Source organism: Entelurus aequoreus, linkage group LG03 (assembly GCF_033978785.1).
Source record: "Entelurus aequoreus isolate RoL-2023_Sb linkage group LG03, RoL_Eaeq_v1.1, whole genome shotgun sequence".
Classification (NCBI taxonomy): domain Eukaryota; kingdom Metazoa; phylum Chordata; class Actinopteri; order Syngnathiformes; family Syngnathidae; genus Entelurus; species Entelurus aequoreus.
The window spans coordinates 9,698,016-9,725,610 of NC_084733.1; the positions used below are offsets into that span (position 1 = coordinate 9,698,016).

General features: G+C 36.6%; 1 protein-coding gene across 1 annotated transcript; it reads right to left on the reverse strand.

Annotated features, from left to right (window-relative positions):
- Nucleotides 1–143: 143 nt before the first annotated feature.
- LOC133645437 (glutaminyl-peptide cyclotransferase-like) lies at nucleotides 144–26,044 on the reverse strand. The gene is made up of 7 exons (XM_062040271.1): nucleotides 25,548–26,044; nucleotides 10,211–10,357; nucleotides 8,414–8,695; nucleotides 4,418–4,585; nucleotides 4,206–4,305; nucleotides 2,799–2,915; nucleotides 144–2,723 (listed from the first exon to the last, which is right to left on the reverse strand). Exons 1-7 carry the CDS (start codon nucleotides 25,659–25,661, stop codon nucleotides 2,551–2,553), a joined length of 1,101 nt encoding a protein of 366 aa, XP_061896255.1. The 5' UTR covers nucleotides 25,662–26,044; the 3' UTR covers nucleotides 144–2,550.
- Nucleotides 26,045–27,595: the final 1,551 nt, after the last annotated feature.

Genomic DNA, 27,595 nt, shown 5'->3' on the forward strand with positions numbered 1-27,595 from the left:
CTGATAGGATTAGGGGAATCATGGGACTATTGAAGTAAAGTATGGAGTCAAATGGTGTGAAAAAATCTGAGCATCAGAAAAAAAACCTGCTGTTTTAGAAAAAGTCCCAAAGTGCAAAAAAGGTGAGCAACTCTTGTGATGCAACATTTATTTGCGAGTCACGATACACAGAAAAGGAGTTCAGCTATTGTACATTATTACCATCAGGCTAGTAATCTCAAGTAAATAAAGACAAGCATAGCACAGGAAGTTTTTTGTTTTACCATCTAAGAAGACAGGATATGAGGGGATAAAGATGCTGTTGCAATACAAATAAGTCAACTTCCTCCTGACTGCTTTGCTCCATAAACACTGCATGGATTTACAGTTGGGAATAATTAAAACACACACATTATGAGTCTGGTTATGAATGATGTATTTCAGTTGAGCATTCATGCATAAGACGACACGTCACAACAACGGAAGACGTTTTTTAAGATGTCCCTCTCCAAATTTGCCTCGAAATAGTGGAATTGATCTAAACAAAGACAGATCATTTATTTTGTGATTTGTCAATCATTGTGTTTACATTTCCATTCCCAAAGTAAAGATTGCAGAGTGATACCTCCGTTATTCGTTAGTCATCGGTTCCAAAATATCAGGCGGAAACAGGATTGTTTACGAGAACCCATAAGATAAATCCATTCCAGACACCCAATAATATTTCTTCTACATTGCCATTATATTTTACCTGCAGAAAACAATGCAAAGTACCTTTAAATTATGAAATAAATATGTAACATAACTTTGACCTTTATTGATCACTGCTTCGCAAAGACAAGTTAAGCTACAAGTTGAATTCAGTGTTGTTGTTTACCATCTTTATCAAAGTACTGGCTCCACATGGTAGGGTATGGCTTTTGGTGTCCCTTTTTCATTGATTAGACAGTCATTTACTTTTATTGTGTTACATCTGTTTCTTGTTTTAGGTTGAACATGTCATGATCTGCGTGATAGTTTGGGGTTTTTGTGTATGGTTTTTCCTGTGTTTAGTGTTCCTCCCTGTCGAGCGCTTATATTTTTGTACCACTTCCTGTTTTGGTTATGTCTTGCAGTGACTTCACCACTGTTTCTGAGCGCTGTTGTCCACACCTGCTCTTAATTAGTGATGAGGGGACTCTAATCAGGAGGGTTAATGTGTCAATCTCGCCTTCCTTGCCACTCTGGCTCATTGTCAATTGTGACTATATTCCTGGTGTGCCTTTTCCTTCTTTTTGTTAATCAAACCTCCTTACATACACATCACCTCCTGTCTCTGCATCCCGGGGTCACGCCAACAACCACCATGCAAGTGTACAGACAGCACATATTCCATTTACTCCTGTTTGTACTGTAACCGCTAATCAGGAGTGCTCTTAAGCCCAGCGTTTCATTACTTTACCGTTCAGAGTATAACATTTATGCTAGATCAGTGATTTTTCAAACTAGTGGTACGCGGGCTACATCAACTTGTACGCTAATTGTTTCATTTTCCAATATTCAAACAATGTTACTATTCAAACTGTGTTATGCTACAGTGGCCAAAAACTTTAAATATACTTGTTAAATAAAACTTCCGCTTTGTTTTAATGAATACTTAGGCCTAGTACGTGACTATATTTTAATGTTGGTTATTATGGTGGTACTTAAGAGAGCCAAGTGTTTTCTGAGGTGGTACTTGGTGAGAAAAAATTCGAGAACCACCGTGCTAGCTGCTAGGGATGTTCAGAAAAAATCGATTCACATTTAAAGCGCAGTTCTAAATTGATTCACAATTTTTAAAAATCGTTTGTGGCCATTTTTTTTACAATACATTTTGAAAAACTAAGGTTTTTAGGCAATCCTGTAACCTGTTTTTAATATGTTTTATGATCATTTTTTATACCAAATTATACATTGCGAGAATCTGAATTCTGAATCTAATCGTCACCACAAGAATCGGAAAGGAATGGAATCGTGAGTTGTGGTAAGATTCCCATCTCTACTACATGCAATCTGTTGCATCTCCTGTTGCCTTTTTTCTACTTTTCTGGTCTTTTTGTATTTCTTATTTTGCTTTTGGATTTGCTCTGTTTTTCCTGCACGCCTCTGCATCCTGGAGGTACGGTTCTAACAGTTAATGACATATTTGACTGCATTGCTCTTAGCATTTATGCTCTATTTAAAAAAAAAAAGCATAGCAACTAAGCCAATAGCGTGCAAAGTTCTTTGATTGGGCGCTCAATTCCGTGGAATGACACGCCGACTAGTTTGTTACGTGCAATGCTTGGCCGAACAATATCCAAAAGGTTGAGTGTACCAAAACCGAGGTACCACTCTGTAGGCATCTCACATGCAGAATAGCTTGTACTGTATGGTGTGACCTGCTAAACAAAATTCAGTAAGTTGCACATAAAAAAAGCACAAAACAAACTATGTTTAGGTTTGTAATCTAAAAGAATGCAGTTGTTTTGGCCAAAGGCAAAATGTTACATCTCAAATCATAAGCCAAAAAATACATATAATTCCTAAAAAATGGTAAATGTGAACGTTTTACGGGGAAATTGTGGGAGGGACAGGTCTGGCGTTGAGGTACTCCAGGACAAAAATCTGTAAAATTTTGTTGAGGTTCTGAATGGTGGGACGGTCCAGGTTCTGCTCGTTGTCCTCAAATGTGTGCCACACGACAGGGAAAGGGGAGGGTATTATGTGTAGGACGCGGACACCTGGCGAAGAAAGCAAAGAAGGAGCGTCACTTCACGTACATCAACACATTTGAGCATATTTCAGTGTGTGTATACCTCTGTTGAGGAATGGAATATGATCATCTTGAATGTGACCAACTGGGTGATCTGGCCAGAAATATTCCACCTCATCAAGATGATTCTCAAGTTGGTTCATAAAGTGCAGACGCTTTTCTGAAAATGCACAGTAAATAAAGAATTAGGTTGAATTAAAGCAAACTCAGAAAATCTTGGCTCTCCAAGTACCAGTACATTAAAATACAGTAGCGCAGGCCTAAGTATTCATTAAAAACAAGGCAGAGGTTTTATTTAACAAGCATGTTTAATATTTTTGGCTACTGTAACATTACACATAGTTTGAACATTAACACTGTGTTTAAATAGAAGAAAATAAAACACTGTACTTTAATCAAGTGATTCTTTGGTGTACTACTAGATGGCGCTCGCGTACTGTTAGAGAATCACTCAGTTAAAGTGTTAATGCATGTGATTAATTCCCCAAAATAATTGCATTAATCATGTATAAACGCAGATTAATTACCTAATTGACCTCACATGTTACTTCTTTTTGACCAAAGAATACGTCAGTTATTATTTGTGATTAATCCAAATTAATACTGTAAGTGTGATTTATCTTGTTTTACAGCGCTAGTCTGAATTAAACAGTGAAGTTAAGTAACATTTTAAAAGATAGATGTATTTGTGATAAAAGTGCAAAATGTCTACCTGTCAACATTATTACACATGAGTCAGAACTCACGATGAGAAAATTCATAGCTTAAAAGTGTACAACAGAAAAATAGTAGCAAAATAGAGAAAGTAGTTCTTATGGTCAGTCTGCACTTGGATCACTTAAAACTATTTTTCGTAACAATTTCTGTGTTTGTCGTTTGTTGTTCTTTGAAAAGACACATTAGATGTTTAATTGCACTGTAAAAAAGTCAGATTTCACAGTAAAAATCTTACTGTAAAAATAACAGTGTTAGTGTTTCTCAGGTTACAGTAATGCACTGTAAAAACAACCACCCTGAATTTCACAGTAAAAAAAACTGGCAGCTCAGACGCCAACATTTTACTGTAAAAATAACGGTTTCGTTTTTCAATTTACAGTGATTTATGTAAAAAAATAAACTTTTTAAATATATATTTTTTTATTTCATTTAAATTGTGATGACTGAGCTGCCAGTTTTTTTCCGTAAAAATCAAACATTTTTTACAGTGTGGCGCTTGAATAATTTATTGATAATACTATATTGTTTTGCTAATATTCAAACGTTCTGAAGAATACAGATTTGACAGTTCTTAAAAAGAGCGCTGTTATTCTCACTGTAGAGAAAGTACCAGGTCTAAAATATTATCCTGGCAGGTACACTACTGTTTTTAACACCTATACATATATGTGGCTCGTATGAGCTGGTAATTGGCTTGAAATGACTTAAATAGGAACATTCTAGCAAAACTCACCAATGTTTTGCAGTCGGGAGAGCCAGTATGTTGTGCTTTGGAACTGGTTACCAAAGCGTGGACTGGGGCCCCCGATCAGGTCCAATAATACAAACAGATCCTGAAGGAAAAGCAAACATCAGGTAGTGTACACACAATACTATCTTTTCACATGTATGCACAAGTGTGTGTGTGTGTGTGTGTGTGTGTGTGTGTGTGTGTGTGCCATGTACTATGCCGTCCAGTTGATTGGTGCTTGCGTCTTCTGGGGGGTGCGGGGTGGTCCCCATCTTCTGTGCCAGGTGACGAGAGCCATAGAGGGAGTCAATAGGAGTCCACTGGACAAGAGCTTCTTCGCCATCGAAGAAAAGCAACTGTAAGGTCAGGCTGGGGGTGGATGCCTACAGAGGAGGAGAGAATTAAGTCACAATTATTTTAAATGTTTGCTGCCCTCTTAGGGAGATATTTACAACATGTGAACACTTGCCCAGTGTATGTCCAAATAGGACTAGTAAGAAGCAGAGGTGACCTCATCCTATACTGTCTTATGTTCACTTCCTGTGTTTAAATGTTCACCTGTGACTAATCATAAATCGCGAGTGAATACAAATAATAACAATATATAGATAGCTCATGAAATAATATAGAATGATGTATAATAAAACCCTTTATTTTCATCAAACATGAGATAAATGGATACAAACACTAAATAATATTTAATACCATTTAAATGTGTAACAATAGATGGATAACTTTTGCATGCAGTGATGAAAAAATAAATAAAGAAAATTGGGTTCACAATGTAAATAAATAGAAATAAAACAATACAGTGCAAAAATACATCAATCAATTAAACATTAAAACATTTGGAAAATGAAGATAAATGAATAAATAAATACGTACACTAAATCATGCTTGATACCGTTTAAATGTGTAACAATAGAGATTGCCTATGCAGTGAGAAAATAAAATAAATCAATCGTCAATACATTTGAAGTAAATAGAAATAAAACAAGAGTGAAAATACATTAATGAATAGAAAATAAAGTACATTAAAAAATAAAGAAATCAAAGATAAATTAATATAAATACTAAATACTATGATATACCATTTAAGTGTAACAATAGAGAGATTGCTTGTGCAGTGAAGAAAAATGGTTGAAAAAGTAAAATACATTAAAAACATAAATACTACGAAATGACAGCAATGACTTGCAAATGAAGAGATTATTGATGAATCAATTAACACAAACCTTAAAAGCACCAAATAATAAGTAAGACAAATTAGACTGACACAGACACACACATCTTTATGCATCCTAAGCGGTTTGCTGCCACCCAGTGGAGATATTTTGATGATTTCCTCCACCACTGGGGAATATCAGGTTTGTTGCATGAATAGTGGACAGATCTTAATAACAAAGTGTAGGCAATGACATATTTAATATTTATGGGGTCTCCAAACTTTTTGACTCTTTTTTTTGGTCTTGTTACCACAATTGCCCCGTCTGTCTTGTATTTGTTCTTTTTCTTTCTATCCCCTCCTGCCAAACACTTACTATGTATCCAAACAGTTAATAAAGTCAGATACAATTAGGGAACAAGATAAGTAGCACAGACTTCTCTTTTTTAAGATATGGGCATCTCCATCGACAATATGATTTGCCTGAGCGTCTGGAGTTTCAAATAAATAAACACATTTTTTTATTTAAAAAAAAAATGTTTTTAATATTCATGTGCACGCCTGGTAGGAAAGCAGAATGGCATTGCAATTCTCATTGGGTCTTTACGATGGACAGCTGAGTTGAATAAACACGACCTTTGGACCATCTTTGGCTGTCACTGCACTTGATGCACTAGCTGGCCCTGATGTCGGTCCAGTGTAACCAGTTTCAGCTCAGTGGTGACAAGTTGACAACAAGGGCAAAAGACTAACCGGCATGAATGTCAAGTATGCAGTTCATCAATGCCGACGGACAAATCCCAACAAATAATTGACACTTACCTGTAACAACTATTTTCAATGCATTTTTAACTTGTTTCTCTTTGAACGCCGTCGTGCATGCAGAAATGTGCAGTTCATGCACTATTGATAGACGGCAGAAGTAATCAAGTGAATTTTGAAGACGCTAAACAGCACCGTGGTCCTATTTATGGGACATTTTCGTACAAAAAAGATATGGCAACAGTCGACCAGTATATTGTATTATGGAAAAAGTATTCTTTTCACCTTTCATCTTAAAATAGCACATTAATAATACAAAAGGAGTAAAAGGTCCGCATCGATGTGGATAAATGTGTGTTTATTTTTTTGTTAACATGAAGATGATGTTAAATATGTTTAATAAACATGTTAAGTGTACATATTAGGGATGTCAAATAATTCAATTTTTTAATCAGGTTAATCACAGGTTATTATTCGCTTGCATACTTCAAATTATCTTTTTAAAAAAAGACCCCAATATTTGTACACAAAGCTAATTTAATTGTCAGAATGTCATACAGGAATGTTTTTCAAATGTATTCAGGGTAAGGTTAAGGTAAAGGAATATGTAAGTTTAAAATAAATTGCGTGATTAATCTGTGCATATACTTGAATAATGCGGTCATTCGTTGTGATTTATCGCAGGAGTTAACTAGTTATTTTTGACAGCCCTGCTAAATATGTATTACCTTCTTTCTTCAGTGTCCTGGCTCATGCAAAATGAAACAGCATTAAAAACCGATTAAATATGACTAATCATGATTAATCTAAATTAATCCACAGCAACGTTGTGATAAATCTGATGAAAAAATGTAATTGTTTGATAGCACTGAAATGTATCTTCCTTCTCTCTTTAACCCTCTAGGACAGGGGTGTCAAACTCATTTTAGCTCAGGGGCCACATGGAGGAAAATCTATTCCCAAGTGGACCGGATAGGTAAAATCATGGCATGATAACTTAAAAATAAAGACAACTTCAGGTTGTTTTCCATGTTTTACTTTGGCCAAAAATAGAATAAGCACATTCTAAAAAACTTACAAATCACAAATAATCCTCTGCACAGAACACTTCAAATTAGTTGAAAATTCTGAGGAAATTGGTGCAGTTTCAAAAACACAATGAGTTTAGACTTCGTCTCAGTGTATCTACAAAGCCAGGATTAACTTTAAGTCACAGACTTTCTGGGATTGAACAACAACACAACATGTAAACTTTTCTATGTATCAAATACCTCCTTTGTCATGTCCACGTGTCAAACCAGTGCTAACTCAACAAACCGTAATAAACTGCGGTAAAAACTATTCAAAAGGGTTAAGTTCACTTTTCTCGTGTTTGACAGAGACATTTTGGGGCAACGAGGGTGCCAAATGACGATGTGTTTGAAGCAGAAGACATAAAACGGCAGGTTTTAAGTTTCATGTGAGTCGAGGAGGAGGAGGAGCCACAATTCCCCTTTTACTGTGTACCTCTGTTTGCTTGCCTAACATAATTGCTATTATGACATCCAGTGGACACATTTAGAACAGCAGTCTCTTTCGTTCCCCCCCAAAAAAGCAGTTAATTTTCAGAATTGGCAAACTCATCCCGCGGGCCAGATAAAACCTGTTCACGCGCCTGTTCCGGCCCGCGGGCCATACTTTTGACACCCCTGCTCTAGGACATTACATTTTTATTATCGTTAAAGCCAAACAGGACATAAAAGTACTGAAGAGTTTGAAAGGTGTTAAAACATTTTGGATTCATATATTTTTTTGCTCAAAATTCTTAATGAACTTCAGTCCTATGTTTTAATGTTTTAAAGGGCTTAATCAGATAATATCAAAGGTTTAAATTGGTAAAATAATTCATGTTATGCAAATATATAATAATTGAAAACTGTGAGTCATTTCGTCAAAAGGCCTTTAAAGGTTTAAAATAAAATAAAAAAACATTACATTTTTGGTATTTTTGTTTAGGGCTGAATTGCTTGAGATATCTGAGTAAAAATGTACAAAAATATGAATCAACAATGTTTGTATGCATGAAGGACTTTTATGTCCTGTTTGGGTCTGGGGTATTGTAGAATAACTGCTAATGTATTGTACACTTGTGAAATAATTGGACATACAAAGTACTAAAAAAAACCAAAAAACTCTTAGGAAAAGTCATGTATAGTGGAGTAAAGATATGTACTGAAAGGGCAAGTCTGCTTTTGTCCCCTAGGGGTTAATAAAGTTGCATTGTGCAGTGAACATATTTATTTACCTTGTGACTTTTCAGCTCTTCATCAAGGGCTCGTGCCAGTTCCAGCATCATGGCACATGGGACGGCAGAATCCGTGGCGCCTTGAAACTCCCTGCCGTGCCATTGCTGCGTGTAATACTTGGAGTCGTAGTGACAGGCCAGCACCAGGCGGCGCTTGGCTGATGGGTTGAGGGTGGCAATGAGGTTGGTGAAGGGAAGCGGGCCATAGGGTGTCTGTGACATGAACGTATCCTCTGTCACCTGCCAGCCTGCTCCAAGGGAAGCCAGGGTTGTTTTAATATGCTGAAAAAAAAATGGCCCTCATAATTATATGTATGTGTATAGTCATAAATCATAAGTTGTACTAAGATACAGGAGGGCTTTGTGGGGCAAAAAGGCAAAGGAATTGATAAGAAGCCAAAACTAGTTTTGGCTTCTTATTCACTTATTTTGCATTATTGGCTTTGTTTTGCTCAAACATTTGTGTGTAATAAGGGAATAACTGTATTATGTTGTGCATTAGTACATTGTCTTATATTGGTGTGGTCCTATATTGTTAATAAAGTTGCTGTTAAACATAAGATACATATTTTTTGCTTAGCATCTTTATCCTTATAAAAAATATTTTTGCTTGCTTAAAATCTTTGTCCTTATAAAAAATATTTTTGTTTCATTAAAATCTGTATATCTATCAAATATTTTAGTTTGCTTAAAATTGTTTGTCCTATAAAATAATTAAAATCTTCATCGTATAGAAATATGTTTCATTTATTGACCTCTATGTCGTTATACTTTTTATACATAAGGACTCGATTCGATTCCTATTCCTGGGGTGGCAATTCCATTCAGAATCGATTCTTGATTCAACACCATTCTTGATTCAAACCAACTCTCACAATGTATTATTTGGTATAATAATTATAAAGAAACTTTTTCAAAATAGGTTACAAGTTAAAAAAAGCTCCCTCTGGTTGCATGGAGATGGTCTAAAGTGTATTTTAAAAAATGTGTTCTTATAGGAAAAATTAATAATAATTGTTTTCTTGTTTGATTTTTCAATCGATTTAAAAAAATTATGAATTGATTTAGATTCGGGGTAAAAAAAGATTCACAATTTGAATGTGAATGAGTTTTTTGTGCACCCCTAATATACACTAATAATTATGTTTGCCTAAAATCTTTAAGTTAAAGTTAAAGTACCAATGATAGTCACACACACACACTAGGTGTGGTGAAATGTGTCCTCTGCATTTGACCCATCCCCTTGTTCACCCCCTGGGAGGTGAGGGGAGAAGTGAGCAGCAGCGGTGGCCGCGCCCGGGAATCATTTTGGTGATTTAACCCCCAATTCCAACTCTTGATGCTGAGTGCCAAGCAGGGAGGTAATGGCTCCGATTTTTATAGTCTTTGGTATAACTCGGCCGGGGTTGGTTTTCTTAAAATCTGTGGACCTTTAAAAATATTTTTAATAGCATAAAATCTTTGTTCTTAGAAAAAAGATTTCACAAAATACCACACAATCATAACATCTTTCAATGGTCGTAAAAAAAATTCAGGTAAGAAGTTATCAGTATCAGCAATCTGGCCCTGTGTATCCTCTAACACATTGTGACCAAAAATGTGCCATATTGCCCACTCCTCCTTTTCAGTTCCTATCTGTAGACAATTACTAAAGAATATTTACTTGCAGGCTGCTTTGTGCTGCTTTAAACACGTACATTTGTGCGTAGGGTAATAAATACTCTTTGATTGACATGCAGCTACAGTATATGACTCAATGACAGCAAGAACAATGACTGAATAGCAAAGCAAACGTACCTGCTGCACAGCCTGGCTGCCTGTAGATCCAGGATATCTGGTAACAAGCAACGGCCTCAGGTCCCTCTGCCACATCTGGGCCAGGTCCGTGTGGGACAGGGCGGTCTGGATCTCATCAGGTGTGAGCGGGGCCGCTTGATGGTGAAACTGAACAAGAGCAGATTGCTTGCGTTTGTTGTGTCGTGTTGTTATTCATTAGCCTGTCAGTCTAAATGGGACCTTATTTAAGTGATGAGCACATTGGTAGGAATTAGTGTTGTCCCGATACCAATATTTTGGTACCTGTACCAAAATTATTTCGATACATTTTTGTACTTTTCTAAATAAAGGGGACCGGTGCTTTTCAGAGACGGTATAGTACCGAAAATGATTTATTAGTATCGCGGTAATTTACTAATACAGGTATACCGTACAACCCTAGTAGAAATACAGCTGTGTGTAAGGTGGTTCCAGGACAGCTAAATGATGTGTGATGCTATAGGTTCACTACAACAGAAGGTATAGTAGGAGACACTGATTCATATAATCATATGTAAATAAACAGGCAATAAACATGCTTAACCAGCACAAAAATCGCTACGTTTGTGACTTTTTTGAAAACAAGAATCTTGCTAGGTCTGAATACTTGCTAAATTTGCAACACATTTATTGACTGGTGTTAAGTAGGGCTGGCTATCGTTTGAATTTGAACGGTTTCGGTTCCGATTCTGGTTCCTCGTACCGAGTGCGGTCCCCAACGATTCTCCATTCTTTTAAGAGGCAGGATCAAAAATGTACTATGAATTTCTCACAAGTTAAAGTTAAAGTACCAACGATTGTCACACACACTAGGTGTGGCGAAATTATTCTCTGCATTTGACCCATCACCCTTGATCACCCCCTGGGAGGTGAGGGGAGCAGTGAGCAGCAGCAGGGGCCGCGCCCGGGAATAATTTTTGGTGATTTAACCCCCAATTCCAACTCTTGATGCTGAGTGTCAAGCAGGGAAGTAATGGGTCCCATTTTTATAGTCTTTGGTATGACTCGGGTTTGAACTCACGACCTACCAATCTCAGGGCGGACACTCTAACCACTGAGCGGGTTGTTATGAACATTTCTGTTACTACACTATATATACAGTATACTGTATATATTTGCAGTGTGTATATAACAGGTTGAAGTTGTTTTAGAGGTATTTAAAGGCTACAATGGCGACTCCCATTAGCCGCATCTCTCAAGCGTTTTTTTATCGTTTAAATCCTTAAAAAAAGACATATGTGCTAATCGTAAGCAGCACCAAGTTCCTGGGGGTGCAGATAACTGACAATATGACCTGATCCCTACACACCGGAGCTCTTGTAAAAAGAGCTCAGCAGCACATGCACTTTTTGCGTCGGATGAAAAGAGCACAGCTCCCTCCCCCCAATCTCAGCACATTCTACAGAGGCACTATAGAGAGCCTGCTGACCAACAGCATCTCTGTCTGGACTGAAGCCTGCAATGCCTCAGACTGGAAGTCTCTGCAGAGAGTGGTGTGGACGGCGGAAAAGATCATCAGGACTGCTCTTCCTCCTATTCAGGAGATCGCAAAAAGCCGCTGCCTGACCAGGGATCAGAAAATCTGCAGAGACTCCTCCCACCCCCACCAAGGACTGTTTTCACTGCTGAACTCTAGAAAGAGGTTCCACAGCCTCCGTAGCAGAACCTCCAGGTTCTGTAACAGCTTCTTCCCTCAGGCCGTAAGACTCTTGAACGCATCAAAATAATCCCCTCAATTCCCCCCCAAAAATGGATTAACTCGCTGGAATATAAAGACAATATAACAAACATCCATAAACGTGGATGCATATGTAAAAGTGCAATATATTTATCTGTACGGTAATCATTGGCGTTGTTAGGCCTATTTTAGGGGGGCTCTAGCCCCCCTAAAATATTCTTAAGCCCACCTAAATAATTTGGTGTTATATATATATATATATATATATATATATATATATATATATATATATATATATATATATATTTTTTTTTTTCCTTTTCTTTTTTTTACAAATACATGCCGACATATTCATTATAAAGTGGCCCGAATATGAGTTTAAATAAATAATCATATAACCTGTCATTATTCACTCAGTTTCCCCTCACTTCATAGCGTAAGGTAGAGAGCCCCTTTAGTAGTTCGGTATCCAATCCATTCCACTTGTTCATATAGAAGATGCCCACATCACTCAAAATCCAGTCCACATTTTCTCTGCGACCTTGCTTGCGGTCCTGCAGGTGTGCAGCTTTGAAGCACACAGCGCTGCAGAACAAGAACGTGAACAGATGCAAAATGGACATAAGAAACTTTTTCAAGAAAGTAAGTATTCATCACTGCTTGTAGTAAAATGTATTAGCTCCACTTTACACCAGGTCTGTGTTTGACAAATAAAAACCTGTCTAGCACACTATAGACAACTTCTGTGCATGTCGTACATTCGTTGTTTTGCAGGCAAAAGTTACATTCCCGCTCTAAAACAATGCTGCTACTTAGTTAGCTAGTTAGCCTGAAATGCATCATGAAGGTCCTTGTTATTTATAAAGTTAAATGTGCACTCTTTTTTACTATTTGCTATCTTTGGGGTTACTTCCTTCTGGAGCATCAGCTGTGTTTCTCACTTTACACATGGAGGAGAACAGGAGTTGAGCTCATTCACGTATGACTATCATCAGTAGATAATAATAATAATCACTCCACAACCCCTACTGACCTGTAGGAGTCAGGGCAGAGGAGCACAGAAAGTGAGAGGGGAGAGGCCTCTACTGGAAAGGTGAGTAGGAGAATAATGATACATATAAATATATATTAAAACATTTGTTTTTTTAAATGGCTTATCGATAAGCCATTTGTTTTATTTATTTCTGGGTAGATCATGTTGACTATTGGTCCTCCTAATTGTCAATCATTCTGGTGATGTTACGTAAGGACATATATATATATATGTGACGTGCAGTCAGGGGAGGCAGGTGAGGCGGGGCCTCACGTGCCATCATGGAAAGAAAAAAAATGTGAAAAGAAAAAAAAATAATTAAATTGTTATATGTATCCAGTGATTATACTATAAAGTTATTTTCTATTTAACTTCACCAGTTTTAGATTATTTTTATTCAAAATCACTGAATTTTCACATTTGCTGTTCAAATACTGAAAAGAGACTTGCGGTGAGTCAGCAGCCAGTTGAGCCTCACCATGGATTGCGCAATGACTCGGCTAACTGCTGGACTGCTGTGCAGTGAGACCGTATTGCTATATGAATCATATTATAAATTTCCATATTTTAGTTAGCTGAGGTATATAATGTACAGTGTATTTTGTCAACAATTGTATGTGTGTAACGTATTTCTTGTGCTGAGCAATCATAAAACGGCTGCGAAGACGCACTGGGTGAGGCTCGCAGTAATCCAGCCTCCTGGTGGTAGAGGGCGCTAGTGATCCGAGGGATCATTCTTGCGACTACTCGGCTTCAGAATAAGTGACAACAAGCAGCAACAGTTAGAAAGTCAAGTGCAGCGGCAGAGATCGTTTATTTTTTCCTCTCGCCTGGACTTTTAACATGGAGGATTACATATCTAAAATAAAACAGTTTTCTAAACTGGACTTTCAATCGAAGCAGGAGGTAATAATTAAAGGAAGATTTTCATCGAGACAGAGAGACTTTTAAAACTGAAGAAAGATAAGGAAGACTTCTATAAACAAGTTATCGATGCTTTTATTCAGAAGGAGCGGCGCATGGACTTCATTTATAAGTAAAGATAAGACCATTATAACGTTTTTTTAATTAAATGTGCTTTTTTGTGTGCTACAGTTGGTATGTGTAAAGAATGCTGGTATGAGCTTTTAAACATAACCCGTTAACTGCTGCCAATCAAATGGTGAATAAGATACTCTTTAGGGTTCATATGTTTGTAAATCTGACTGTGATGAAGTCAGTGCCTCACCAGCCATGAACCTCATCGCACGTCACTTATATATATATATATATATATATATATATATATATATATATATATATATATATATATATATATATATATATATATATATATAGGGATGATGTTTGATAAGAAATTATCGGGTTCGAGCCTATTATCGAATCCTCTTATCGAACCGGTACCTTATCGATTCTCTTATCGAGTCCAGATAGGTTGTTGTATATGGAAAAAAAACACACAATATTTGGTTTAACAAAAGCTCACTTTTATTATATAAAAAATCTAATAAATAAATAAATATTGACTGTTACCCCCCTAAAAAAATTAAATAAAATAAAAAAATATTGACTGTTGTTACCCAAAGTATATTAAGCGGGATTTTTCAGAAAAACAAATATATACAGTAACACAAAAACAACCTGTCTCTGTGATCACTATAGGTGTATAAATAATAATATAGTGTTAAATAAAATCAGTCCCTTGGGCACAGAACTGAAAATAATACAACTCTCCAAAAAGTGCACTTCTGCTGCTATTTGACATAACTGTTTGTTATGATGCTTAGACATTTTTGCACTTTATTTCTTTATTGAAAGAAAATTCTATGAGGAGAAAAGTTGTTTGCAAATGTGGTTACAATGCTAAAAAATGAAAAGTTAAAGCTAAAAAAAGAAATACACTTTATTGAGTTAACATTATTTCTTTATAGGGGGAAAGATGTGATGTTATGAGCTAGGTAATATAACAACTACACTACCCAGCATGCAACGGGAGTGACGAGCATGCGCGGTAGCCCTGAAAAGTGTTGTTGCATGTTGCCAACCGGCAGCTAAGAATGAGGGTATGAGCACGCTGTGAAAGCAAACGTCAAGAACTCAGCCAACACGCCTCGTCTGCATTATTTATAATTAGACAGACAACACATATACAGTGTGATTTTGTTTTGTTTACAAGGAAAGAAAAACAAAAGTTAAAAAAGGGAGATGTGTTGTATATATATGTATGTGCTGCGGTTGGTTTAAGAACGTTGCGACAGCTGTCGTAAAGGAGGTGCGTTGCTAGCCTGGTTACTATGTTTCCGGTTGGTCGTAAAAGTGTTCGTCATGTGTTTGTACCCTGCTCAAATCTCTCAGTAAAGTTATTCATTGGATTATACCTTTTTGTTTGAACTTTATTACACCTTGGAGCGCTTTTTCCGGTCCATTGTTTTTCTTGCTTTCGCTATCTGCGCCTAATAACTGAGCTACGTGACGTAATTTCTTATGATGTCCCACGGAGCATTTCTGGTCGGGACGGGATTCGTTCCCACGGATTCGAATAAAGAACCAACTCTTTTCTTTACTATAGTGGTCTCGATAACGGGTACCGGTTCTCAAAAAGGGATTCGAGTCCGAGGACTCGGTTCTTTTCTTATCGAACAATCGGGAAAACCGGTTTCGAGTATCATCCCTATATATATATATATATATATATATATATATATATATATATATATATATATATATATATATATATATATATATATATATATATATATATATATATATATATAATTTATTTATATAATAGATTGTTATTGTAATCTACTTTACATTTGATTCCAAATCTCAAAGTGCTACAGAATTACAACCATTGGCGTTGTTAGGCTGTTAGGCCTATTAACTTTAGGCCTTATCGATAAGCCATTTGTTTTATTTTTTATTTTGTTTTATTATTAGGAGGACCAATAGTCAACATGATCCACAACATCCTCTAGTATACCTTTAAGTCTTTCATATATATATATATATATATATATATATATATATATATATATATATATATATATATATATATATATATATGTATATATATATATATATATATATATATATATATATATATATATATATATATATATATATATATATGTATGAAAGACTTAATATGTATATATATATATAAAATAAAAACCCAGACACCATCTTTGCAGTCATTTTTCTCCTGCGTGGACTTCCGTCTTCCTTTACAATGAGTGAAGCAGCACGAAACCTTGTGTCTGCAATTGTAAATAATTTAGTTTTTAAGTTTTGTGTTTCTTGTGGAATCTATATAAAGTAATATACATTAGCCTATTGTTAAAATAATGAAAAAAAACATAATCAAATATATTTGTTTTATTGTATTGTTACATTAATAGCTGTTGTATTATTATAGGATGGCTTGTTAAACATTTCATAGGATTTTCAGAGGGAGGAAAAACCAAGACATTTAATATAAAATGTAAATTGAATAAATACATAAAAAGAAAAAGAAAAAAAATGGTTAAAAGCCATCGTCCCGGGGAGCATTTCATTTCGTCCCGTGCATTTAAAAAAAATAATAATAATAATGAATAATTTCTAAGTCTTTGTTAGCCATTTGTGAAGTTTTGTGCTCGTGTGCTACGTTCGCTCGCATCCTGTGCATCTCCTGGGGGCTATGCCCCCCCTGTCCTTAAAAGCTAGTGACGCCCCTGACAGTAATCTATTTATTATATCTGCACCTTTATTGTTCTTTTATTCTGCACTACCATGAGCTAATGCAACAAAATGTCGTTCTTATCTGTACTGTAAAGTTCAAATTTGAATGACAATAAAAAGGAAGTCTAAGTCTAAGTCTAGTCTAATGTCTCTCATAATGATTGCGAATGATAGGCTCAATTCAATTATACCTACCTCAATGCCCATATATCTGAGATCTGCTGTGGTGTGGTTGTTGCTGTTAAAAAGTCTGACTACTGCCGATTTAGAGTCATGATTGCGGATGGAATGTTTATGTTCCAATATACTAGATTTTAGTTTTGTGAATATATAGTACAGATTGCAAGGGCACTTCAATAAACATAACAAAGTTGGTGTAGCATGTTATTCTACTTTGGACCTTCACAATCTTACCAGTTTTAGGATGTGACAAAATAAATTCTCTCATCAGGTTTGGGCTTAAAAGTATAAAAGTTAGAAATTCTTAGAAATTGATATCCATTTCATTGTTGAAGTAGTGTTTAAAAACTCTCACTATTGTGGTTACTTGTTTGTGTTGATAAAAGAAGGGATACATTGTTTATTTTCTTTTTCTCTTGCCATTACCTGCAGCTGATGTGTCAGCCTGATTACTGATCGGTGACACCTGTGTGCTCGTATACATGCTGAGGAAGGGTTTCTGTCATGTTTTACATTTCCCCTGTGTGCATTTTTATGTCTACCTTTTTTTCCTCTTGGCGGTTTCTCCCTCTCTCTCTCTCCCTCTCTCTCTTCTGTTGATTACAGCAGTGTTTTTCAACCACTGTGCCGTGAGATACAGTCTGTTGTGCCGTTGGAGATGATGTCACTTCACCTACTTGGGTTAAAAATATTTTTTGCAAACCAGTAATTATAATCCGCAAATAATGTGTTATTGTTGAGTGTCGGTGCTGTCTAGAGGTCGGCAGAGTAACCATGTTATTCTCTCCCATATCAGCAGGTGGCGGCAGGTAGACAATTGCTTTGTAGATGTCGGGAACATTGTTTGTCGTGATCACAATATGCAGACGACAGCGGGAGGCAGCGTGCAGGTAAAAAGGTATCTTTAAAGTTAAAGTACCAATGATTGTCACACACACACTAGGTGTGGTGAAATTTGTCCTCTGCATTTGACCCATCCCCTTTTTCACCCCCTGGGAGGTGAGGGGAGCAGTGGGCAGCAGCGGTGGCCGCGCCCGGGAATCATTTTTGGTGATTTAACCCCCAATTCCAACCCTTGATGCTGAGTGCCAAGCAGGGAGGTTATGGGTCCCATTTTTATAGTCTTTGGTATGACTCGGCCGGGGTTTGAACTCACAAAACACCAATCTCAGGGCGGACACTCTAACCACTAGGCCACTGAGCTTAAACCAAAAATAAACAAAAGGCGAGTGCCGCTAAGAAAAGGCGTTAAAGCTTAGGGAAGGCTATGCACAACTGAACTGGCTACAAAGTAAACAAAAACAGAATGCTGGACGACAGCAAAGACTTACAGCATGCGGAGCAGAGACGGCGTCCACAAAGTACATCCGCACATGACATGACAATCAAAAATGTCCACACAAAGAAGGATAAAAACAACTTAAATAGTCTTCATTGCTAAAACTTTGAACTGTTTAAACTGTTTTTAACTTTAACTGCCTTTTTATCTAACAAATTGCTCTTAAGATCATTTTTATCTGCTTTTTCTATGTGTGTGTGTATTTTACCTCTGTTTTAAATTATATATTTTAGTCTGTCCTTTGCCTGTATTTATTTGTGGTGTACAGCCCTTTGTTTTTCAACTGTGGTTGTTTTTAAAGGGCTTTATAAATAAAGTTGGCATGGGATAAGTTGGTAAAACAAAGCAGGTGCGGGGAATAGCGCTACAATGAAGACTTGAAACTGCTACAGGAAAATACCAACAAAACAGAAAAAAACAGCACCATAAGAGCGCAAGACAAGAACTAAAACACACACAGGAAAACACCAAAAAACTCAAAATATGTCACGATGTGACAGGTCGTGACAGTACACTTACTTTGAGACAAGAGCTATAGTGATGCATAGTTGATCATGGTTTGAATTCATATCCAACAATTGCGGGAACGACTTTTAACTGTCAATATCGGCTGCTGAGTTTCATTTTTTAGTTTTTCTGCTGGTGGTGTGCCTCCGCATTTTTTCAATGAAAATAAATGTGCCTTGGCTCAAAAAAGATTGAAAAACACTGGATTACAGCTTTGGTTGCAGCTGGAGACGAGACAATTTGGCACACTTACAGTATTCATGTTGTCTTGTTGCTATTTAAGCTGAGGGGAATGGGCAACTTGTTGGTTCTTTCACTTTGTCATGCCTTCCTGTGAAAACTGTCAGCACTCCACTGTTTCCAGTGTTCACCTGTGTTGCTTTTGGCTACTTTATATTGGCCCAGTTGTTTTCAGCCTTCCAGTTGACTATTTTTGTTAGTCAAATAAATATATTTTTGTTTCACCTGCTGCATCTGGGGTCCACACCTAAGTGAGACGTTACAGGTTTCACTCGAAACGTTCGTGTGGCATTGAACACTGTAATTGGAGTGCTGTCTTGTACCTTTGTTTACAGTTGTTAATAAGGACACAAGGTTATGCAGAGGTGTACTTATAACAATTTTATCAACAAATACTATTTATGGTCATGGCGGAGAGTGAGAAATGTTTTCTTCTTACTGTGTGGATGTAACAGAAAAAAAACCCAGAAGCACTGCCATTATGTATGTGCACTATTCAGTCATTGTGTTTGATCTATAATACAATCCTGGGCTATATTGATTCTTTGATCTCTGGTGCTATCTTGGAATTGGTCTCAAAGTTCAGGCTGCACAGAAGCAACCCGTTGTCTTGGAAACAGATGGTGAAATCACAGCAAAGCCAAAAGGCAATTGATCACTTTTAGACTGCTTTGCTTTAAAGTAGACTATTTTCTTATACCAACACTTCGAAGGAAGACAACTTTATAGTGCATGCCTTGCTTCTGTAACAATGTTTAGGGTCAAGTTCAAATGCCAAACAATTTCATAATATTATAGTTTAAAATCTAAAAAAGTAGCTTGACAGCATTGTTTTCCTCCATTCGGAGGATGTATGTTTTTTTACTCAGTGTGTCCAAAACCATGTTTGCAGTATGAATACTACACCCAGGAGCAGATTTTAGTCCATCCATCCATTTTCTACCGCTTGTCCCTTTCGGGGTTGCGGGGGGTGCTGGAGCCTATCTCAGCTGCATTTTAGTCTTTTGTAAAAACATTTTTATTGTTATTATGTAGTCTCTCACACACACACACACACACACACACACACACACACACACACACACACACACACACACACACACACACACACACACACACACACACACACACACACACACACACACACACACACACACAAATATTATTGTATTTGTTACCTTCTTGAGACCTCCGAAAAATGCCTATTTCTAGTATTATAATAAAGGTCGTCATTTTACTCAACGCAAGTCAAAATTTTACAAGAAAAACTGAACATTTGATAATATTATGATATATTATGATAAAAGTTGGAATTTTTTCTCAATAACAGTCGCAAATTTACAAGAAAAGCTTAAAATGTTGGCAATTTTATGAAAAGAGTCAAAATTTTACTCGACGAAAGTCACAATTTTATAAGAAAACTTTAAAATGTTGGCAATATTATAATTATAATCTGAATTGTACTTGGCTATATTATGAAAAAAAGTCATAATTTTACTAAAAAAATGTCACTATTTTACAAGAACAAAAAAATTGGCAATATTGTGATAAAAGTCAGAATTTTCTATGACAAATGTCACCATTTTGCAAAAAGTAATAATTTTACATACAAAACTAATACTTTTACGAAAAAGATTGCAATATTACAGAAACAGAAAGAATATGAGAAATTGTTCCCAATTTTATAAGAAAAAAGCCGACACATTGTGAGAAAAAGACTGCTTTTAGTTCATTTTTTTAATTTTTTGTTTGTAATTGGTATTTAATCTTTATTATTTACTTCAAGTTATTACAGTATGTCTCTATATACATATGTATTTATTTTTTTAAAATTAATTTTAGCCAATGGGGGTGCATTTCAATTTCTTACACACACTTGTTATTTCATATGTTGACCATAGGGGGAGCACTTTTAAAAGCGACACACAGTCAATTCGAAAAATCCCTCCTTTTTGGGACCACCCTAATTTTGACATATTTCACCCCCAGGAGTGCAAATGAGACATTCTCTATTAGATGCAATGTTATTGGGACCATGATTTATGTCATCACTTGTTCACACCTCCTCATATGGAAGGTACTTTTCCTTCTTGATGTCTCAAGAAGGCTAGAAATACAAGAACCCACACACACACACACACACACACACACACACACACACACACACACACACACACACACATTCTTGTATTTGTTACCTTCTTGAGACCTCAGAAAAATGCCTACATCTTCAGGACCACCTTTTCTAGATATATAAAGATTTATATTTACAACATTTTGTATTTTTTGTTTGTAATTGTTTTTTAATCTTCATTATTTACTTCAAATTATTACAGTATGTCTCTATATACGTATTTTATTTTTTTAAGTAATTTTGTCCTAAGGGGACACATTTAATTTTCTTATAAACACTTGTTATTACATATGTTGGACAGAGGGGGAGCTCTTCAAATTTTTACACACACTTGTTATTTCATATGTTGACCAGAGGGGGAGCACTTTTAAAACCAACACACAGTCAATTTAAAAAATCCCTCCTTTTTGGGACAACTCTAATTTTGATAGATTTCACCACCAGGGGTGCAAATGAGACGTTCTCTATTAGATGCAATGGTTTTACCGTATTGGGACCATGATTTCGGTTCTAACTTGTTCACCAGTCCTCATATGGAAGGTACTCTTCCTTGTTGATGTCTCAAAAAGGATAGAAATACAAGAACATGCGCATGCACACACACACACACACACACACACACACACACACACACACACACACACACACACACACACCCTACAATATGAGCCCTGCATAGAGGGTTAAATGGGGGGTCCACTTGAGAGCTATAAATACTGTATAACAGACACTTGCAATTGGAGGATCAATGATGATGACCGCGCTGCCATAGCAACTGCATGCAGGCTAAGACAGGAGGAGGAACACGAGGAGCATGAATGTTGAGGCGTGAATTAAGTGTGCATCTCAGGAGAATTGTGCAACACAGCACAGCAAACGGTGAAGCTACATGAATGGGAATGAATTTTGACCAACACATTGGCAAGACTAAATTGGCCCTAGTGTGTGAATGTGAATGGTTTTCTGTTTATCTGTGTTGGCCCTGCGATGAGGTGTCCCCCGCCCCCAACCCTAAAATGGGACAAGCGGTAGAGAAATGGATGGATGAATAACATAAACAACATGCATGTTAGATTATTGACTGATACTAATGAGGACAAGTGCTATGGAAAATGGATAATGTATAGATGACAATGTTCAATAACACCATCCATCCATAAATTTTCTACCGCTTGTCCCGTTCGGGGTCGCGGGGGATGCTGGAGCCTATCTCAGCTGCATTTGGGCGGAAAGCGGGGTACACCCTGGACAAGTCGCCATTCACTTGTATATTAAATATTTGCCCTCTGTTTTAATAATGACAGCAGAATAAAATACATGCCATTGCATAGTAAGTGAATAAAAATGTTTATAATATTGTGAAACATACTGTTCAGTTCAGTTTCAGTTTATTTCGAACATGCATTCGATACAATGTAATGCATCACACAATTCCAGTTGTTTCATTACAGCACGTCCAAAAAGTAGTAAGAAGAAGCAGAGCTTATTTAATCCTACCCGTTTTCATACCATAGCAATTGTATCCCATTTCCTTGTTCTTTGTAACAAAACAGTAAACAAATAAATAATAAATAAATAATATACCATAGTAAGCAAATAAATATTAAATACATAAATAATCTTTGTCTCAATTTAAAAAAATAAAATAAAATAAAAAAGGGTTCAAGATGTTCATCATAATTCTTGTTCTGTGTACTTTGTGAACACTTGTAGTTTGAACCGTCTCTTAAACTGAATCACATTGGTGCTTTGTTTGATTTCTTTGGTTAATCTGTTCCATAATTTAATTCCACATACAGATATACTAAATTGTTTAAGTGTTGTACAAAAATACAAATGTTTTAAATTTGGTTCTAAGGTTATATTTCTCCTCTTTTGTTCAGAAGAATTGTTGTACATTCTTGGGTAGCACCTTACAGTTTGCTTTATACATCATTTTAGCTGTTTGCAAATGCACCAAATCGTTGAATTTCAATAATTGTGATTAAATAAATAAAGGGTTTGTATGCTCTCTATAGCAACATTATGTATTATTCTAATTGATCTTTTTTGTAACACAGTTAGTGAATGAAGCGCACATTTGCACTGTGATATTTATTAAAAACTAACACACACAAAAGTGGACTGTTGCACTTCACATTCACAGTAATACATCTATACGATAAAGATATCACTAACAAATACTTCACTGTGTTTGATTCTCTGCACACACACACACACACACACACACACACACACACACACACACACACACACACACACACATACACATACACACACAGACTGGTTATCATTTGGAATGGGGACCAAGTTTTTGATCATCACTTGTGGGGACCACCCTTTCTATAGGTTGTGGAGGCATACAAAAAATTTGGTAAAATGGCCACAGCCCAGTTAGCTCATACACATCTTTAAATCTCTGCATTGATGAAGTAATGTGCTGATCATTCTTACTGGGGACCCTGGGGAAAAAGAGTTCATATGGTTCATGGGGACCAAATTGAAATCATTTTGCATAATTCACACAAATTTGTTCGTGACTACTGAGGACCAAAAAAAAAAAAAAAAAAAAAAAAGTTCTAATAAAATCTGACATGATCCTCAGAATACAGCACTACAGCTGTCCTCTTATAGGATGTTTCACCACTTAAATGTTAAAGCAAATCCTGCATCTTCTGTGACATTACTGAAAACTGCTATTTAGCAGTAATGAAGTTGTCTGCAACTCCAACTACCATATATAGAAGATGGAAAATTCTGAATGTGAATCATACTTTAAGGCAGGGTCGGGAACCTTTTTGGCTGAGAGAGCCATGAAAGCCAAATATTTTAAAATGTATTTCCGTGAGAGCCTTATATTTTTTTTTAACACTGAATACAACTAAATGTGTGCATTTTTGAGTAAGACCAACATTTTTAGAGTATAATAAGTCTCACATTCTTTTTAATAACATTGTTATTCTGAAGTTAACCAATAATAAATAAAATACTCCTTACCATTAATGCGACTTCTTGAACTGGTGATGTAGAAAACGGATGGATGGATTAAAATGCATGAGAATGTTTTATATTTTGAACGTTATTTTTAACACTGTGATTACCAGCGGAATTATTCATTACTTATCCTGTTAAGTAATGTCAGCTAAGATTTATCTGAGAGCCAAATACAGTCATCAAAAGAGCCACATCTGGCTCTAGAGCCATAGGTTCCCTACCCCTGCTTTAAGGTAATAATGTTTTATAATCATGCTGTATGAAACCATTAAAATGTATCATTTAAGAAGGTTTCCCTTTAGGGTAGGGGTGTCCAAACTTTTTCCACTGAGGAAAAATTAAAGCATGCCATTTTGATATTTTTCATTTTCAAACCATAACAAAATATATGGATTTTGTTTGTTTTTTACCTCTAGGGCTCCTGGGGACCATAAAGGGTCCAAGTCATTAAAATGTTAAAAACAAGTCAAATTATTATTTATTTATTTATTTAACGCTTACAGTAAATCTCTACAGTATATCAACTTCAGGTTGATATAAAGTTTAAAAAAACAAAAAGGTTTTATGCCTTTTCTGTCAAAGACAACTTAGTTTTTTATAATAAAACTGAAATATGCAGTATTTCCCCCACTGCCCAAAACATTCAGAAAGCAATGTTTGATGTGCAGTAATTAGAGCCTTAAAAAGATCAATAATGCAGGACACCATTGATTTTAATTCATTATTATTTTTGAGTAATCACAGTGAAAAGATAAATAAAATCCCATTAAATATATTTGGGATCCAAAAGGTGCCCCACTCAGAAAGTGATACATTTTTATCAGTTTTTTTTTTACTTTCAACACTTAAGTTATGAGCTCAACTTCAGATATATCTGTCCATTTTACGTTTGAACTATTATTTTGTCTGTTTTATGCTCTTTTGTCAAATAAAATGTTGATGTTTTTGTATGGCAACCACACAATAAACGCAATATTTCCCACATAAAATTTTTTAAAGTGAAATATTTGAAATAATTGGAGCCTTGAATAGGTCAATAATTCATTATAACATAGATTTTTTTTTTTTGGAGCAATGGCAAAAAAAGAAAAATAAAGAGACACAAGGGGGAAAAAAAGCCTGCATGGCAGCTTTGTGTCAACATTGCAACTTTTTCTAGTTAGATTTCACCTCATTCCACTTTTTTAAATGTTTTTTTTAATTTTTGCAATAGCATTTCCAGAATGTGTGGCAGGCCGGCAAACAATTAGCTGTGGGCCGCAAATGGCCCCCGGGCCGCACTTTGGACACCCCTGCTTTAGGGGACCTGTTTTTTTTGTCCCCATACTGTCAGAGGTCCCCTAAAGGTGACTGTGTAAACAGAGCGATGTTAAGTAAGCATTGCCAGAACACACACACGCACACGCACACAAACACACGCACACACACGCACACGCACACACACGCGAACACGCACACACACACAAACAAAAAAGTATTAGAGAGGCTTACCTTTTCTTGTGTCCAGAGATGTGCATTAGTGCAGTGAATGAAAGTCAGCCAGATAGTAAGTGTGTAACAAAAAGGCATTAAATAAGCCATCTTTTCTGTCGCTCTCATCCGCATGACTGTGCACGGGAGAGACCTCCGATCACGTGAAAGGCAGCAGCAGCGCAGCAGACATGCCAGGCAGGACTCACTGTGTGCGCGTGCGTGTGCCTCGTACGACGCGTGGAATGTATTTACCGACAGTGACTGCGCATTTATACTATCAAATAACGCAGCATCGTTCTCATCACATCGTGTACATTGACTCCTGCCATTCACTTTCTATGATCCGCCAAGCAATTATAAAACGCTTATTTTTCCTCATTTGAATAGCGTGGACTACATTATCGCGCTATTTAAAGGCTGCGTACACGTGGACCGGAGACGAATAAAAAAAGAAAACAAATCCACACTCACATTTAAACATTTATACAAGTACACCACTTTAACACTTCCTTAGTCTGTCTGACAACAAGTTATATCTATTATTCGATTAGTGTCGCGTAGCGTTAAGCGGAAATGACGATTGTAGACGTTCCTCTGTGTCTGCCCATTGCTTTCCCTACGTCAGCGCGGCCGCCATCTTACGGCAGTCCCTACCGCCTCGACAACCAGTACAAGTCTTTTTTTGATTGATTGAAACTTTTATTAGTAGATTGCACAGTTCAGTGCATATTCCGTACAATTGACCACTAAATGGTAACACCCGAATACGTTTTTCAACTTGTTTAGGTCGGGATCCACGTAAATCAATTCATGGTACAACTATCATCATCAGAGTATATACATTGAATTATTTACTATATTTACAATCCGGGGGGTGGGATGAGGAGGGTTTGGTTGATAACAGCACTTCAGTCATCAACAATTGCATCATCAGAGAAATGGGCATTGAAACAGTGTAGGTCTGACTTGGTAGGATATGAACAGCGAGCAGAGAACATAGTGAGTTCAGAAAGCATGAGAACAAGTATATACATTAGAAATACATTTGATTATTTACTTTTGATTATTTACAATCCGGGGAGGTGGGATGTGGAAGGGAGGGGGTTAGTTTAGGGTTGAAGTTGCCTGGAGGTGATGTTTTATTGCAGTTTTGAAGGAGGATAGAGAGGCCCTTTCTTTTACACCTGTTGGGAGCGCATTCCACATTGATGTGGCATAAAAAGAGAATGAGTTAAGACCTTTGTTAGATCGGAATCTGGGTTTAACGTGGTTAGTGGAGCCCCCGCTGGTGTTGTGGTTATGGCGGTCATTTACATTAAGGAAGTAGTTTGACATGTACTTCGGTATCAGGGAGGTGTAGCGGATTTTATAGACTAGGCTCAGTGCAAGTTGTTTTACTCTGTCATCCACCCTTTGGAGAAGTGGGTAGGAGTGAGATGTGATCTGGGGTGGAGGTCTAAAAGTAATCTGACTAGCTTGTTCTGGGATGTTTGGAGTTTAGATTTGAGGGTTTTGGAGGTGCTAGGGTACCAGGGGGTGCATGCGTAATAGAAAAAGGGTTGAATGAGAGTTCCCGCTAGAATCCTCATGGTGCTTTTGTTGAGCAGAGAGGAGATTCTGTAGAGCAGTGGTTCTTAACCTGGGTTCGATCGAACCCTAGGGGTTCGGTGAGTCGGCTTTAGGGGTTCGGCGGAGCCTCCGCCACAGAGGTAAAGACACATCCGAATTATCGTGTAAATAAAAACTTCTCCCTAACAGCTTATTATGGATACCTCCAAACAATGTTCCCTTTAATTTTCCATCTGATTTGCAGGTTTTTTGATTGATTGATTGAAACTTTTACTATATTGCAAAGGAAGAGAATACATTATATGAAACAGTACAGTTTACACAGTACAGTACATATTCCGTACAATTGACCACTAAATGGTAACACCCGAATAAGTTTTTCAACTTGTTTAAGTCGGGGTCCACGTTAATCAATTCATGGTAATGTGTGTAAGGTGTGTAATTTGTTGTAAGTTCATGCACTGTGTTGGTTTTGTTCTTTGAACAAGGTGATGTTC

Coding starts and splice junctions, on each gene's coding strand:
- LOC133645437 (XM_062040271.1), bottom strand. CDS start 25,661: ATGCGGATGAGAGCGACAGAAAAGATGGCTTATTTAATGCCTTTTTGT. Junction 10,358..25,547: donor ATCTCTGGACACAAGAAAAG/GTAAGCCTCTCT, acceptor GCTCTTGTTCAG/TTTCACCATCAAGCGGCCCC. Junction 8,696..10,210: donor GCAGCCAGGCTGTGCAGCAG/GTACGTTTGCTT, acceptor TTTTTTTTTCAG/CATATTAAAACAACCCTGGC.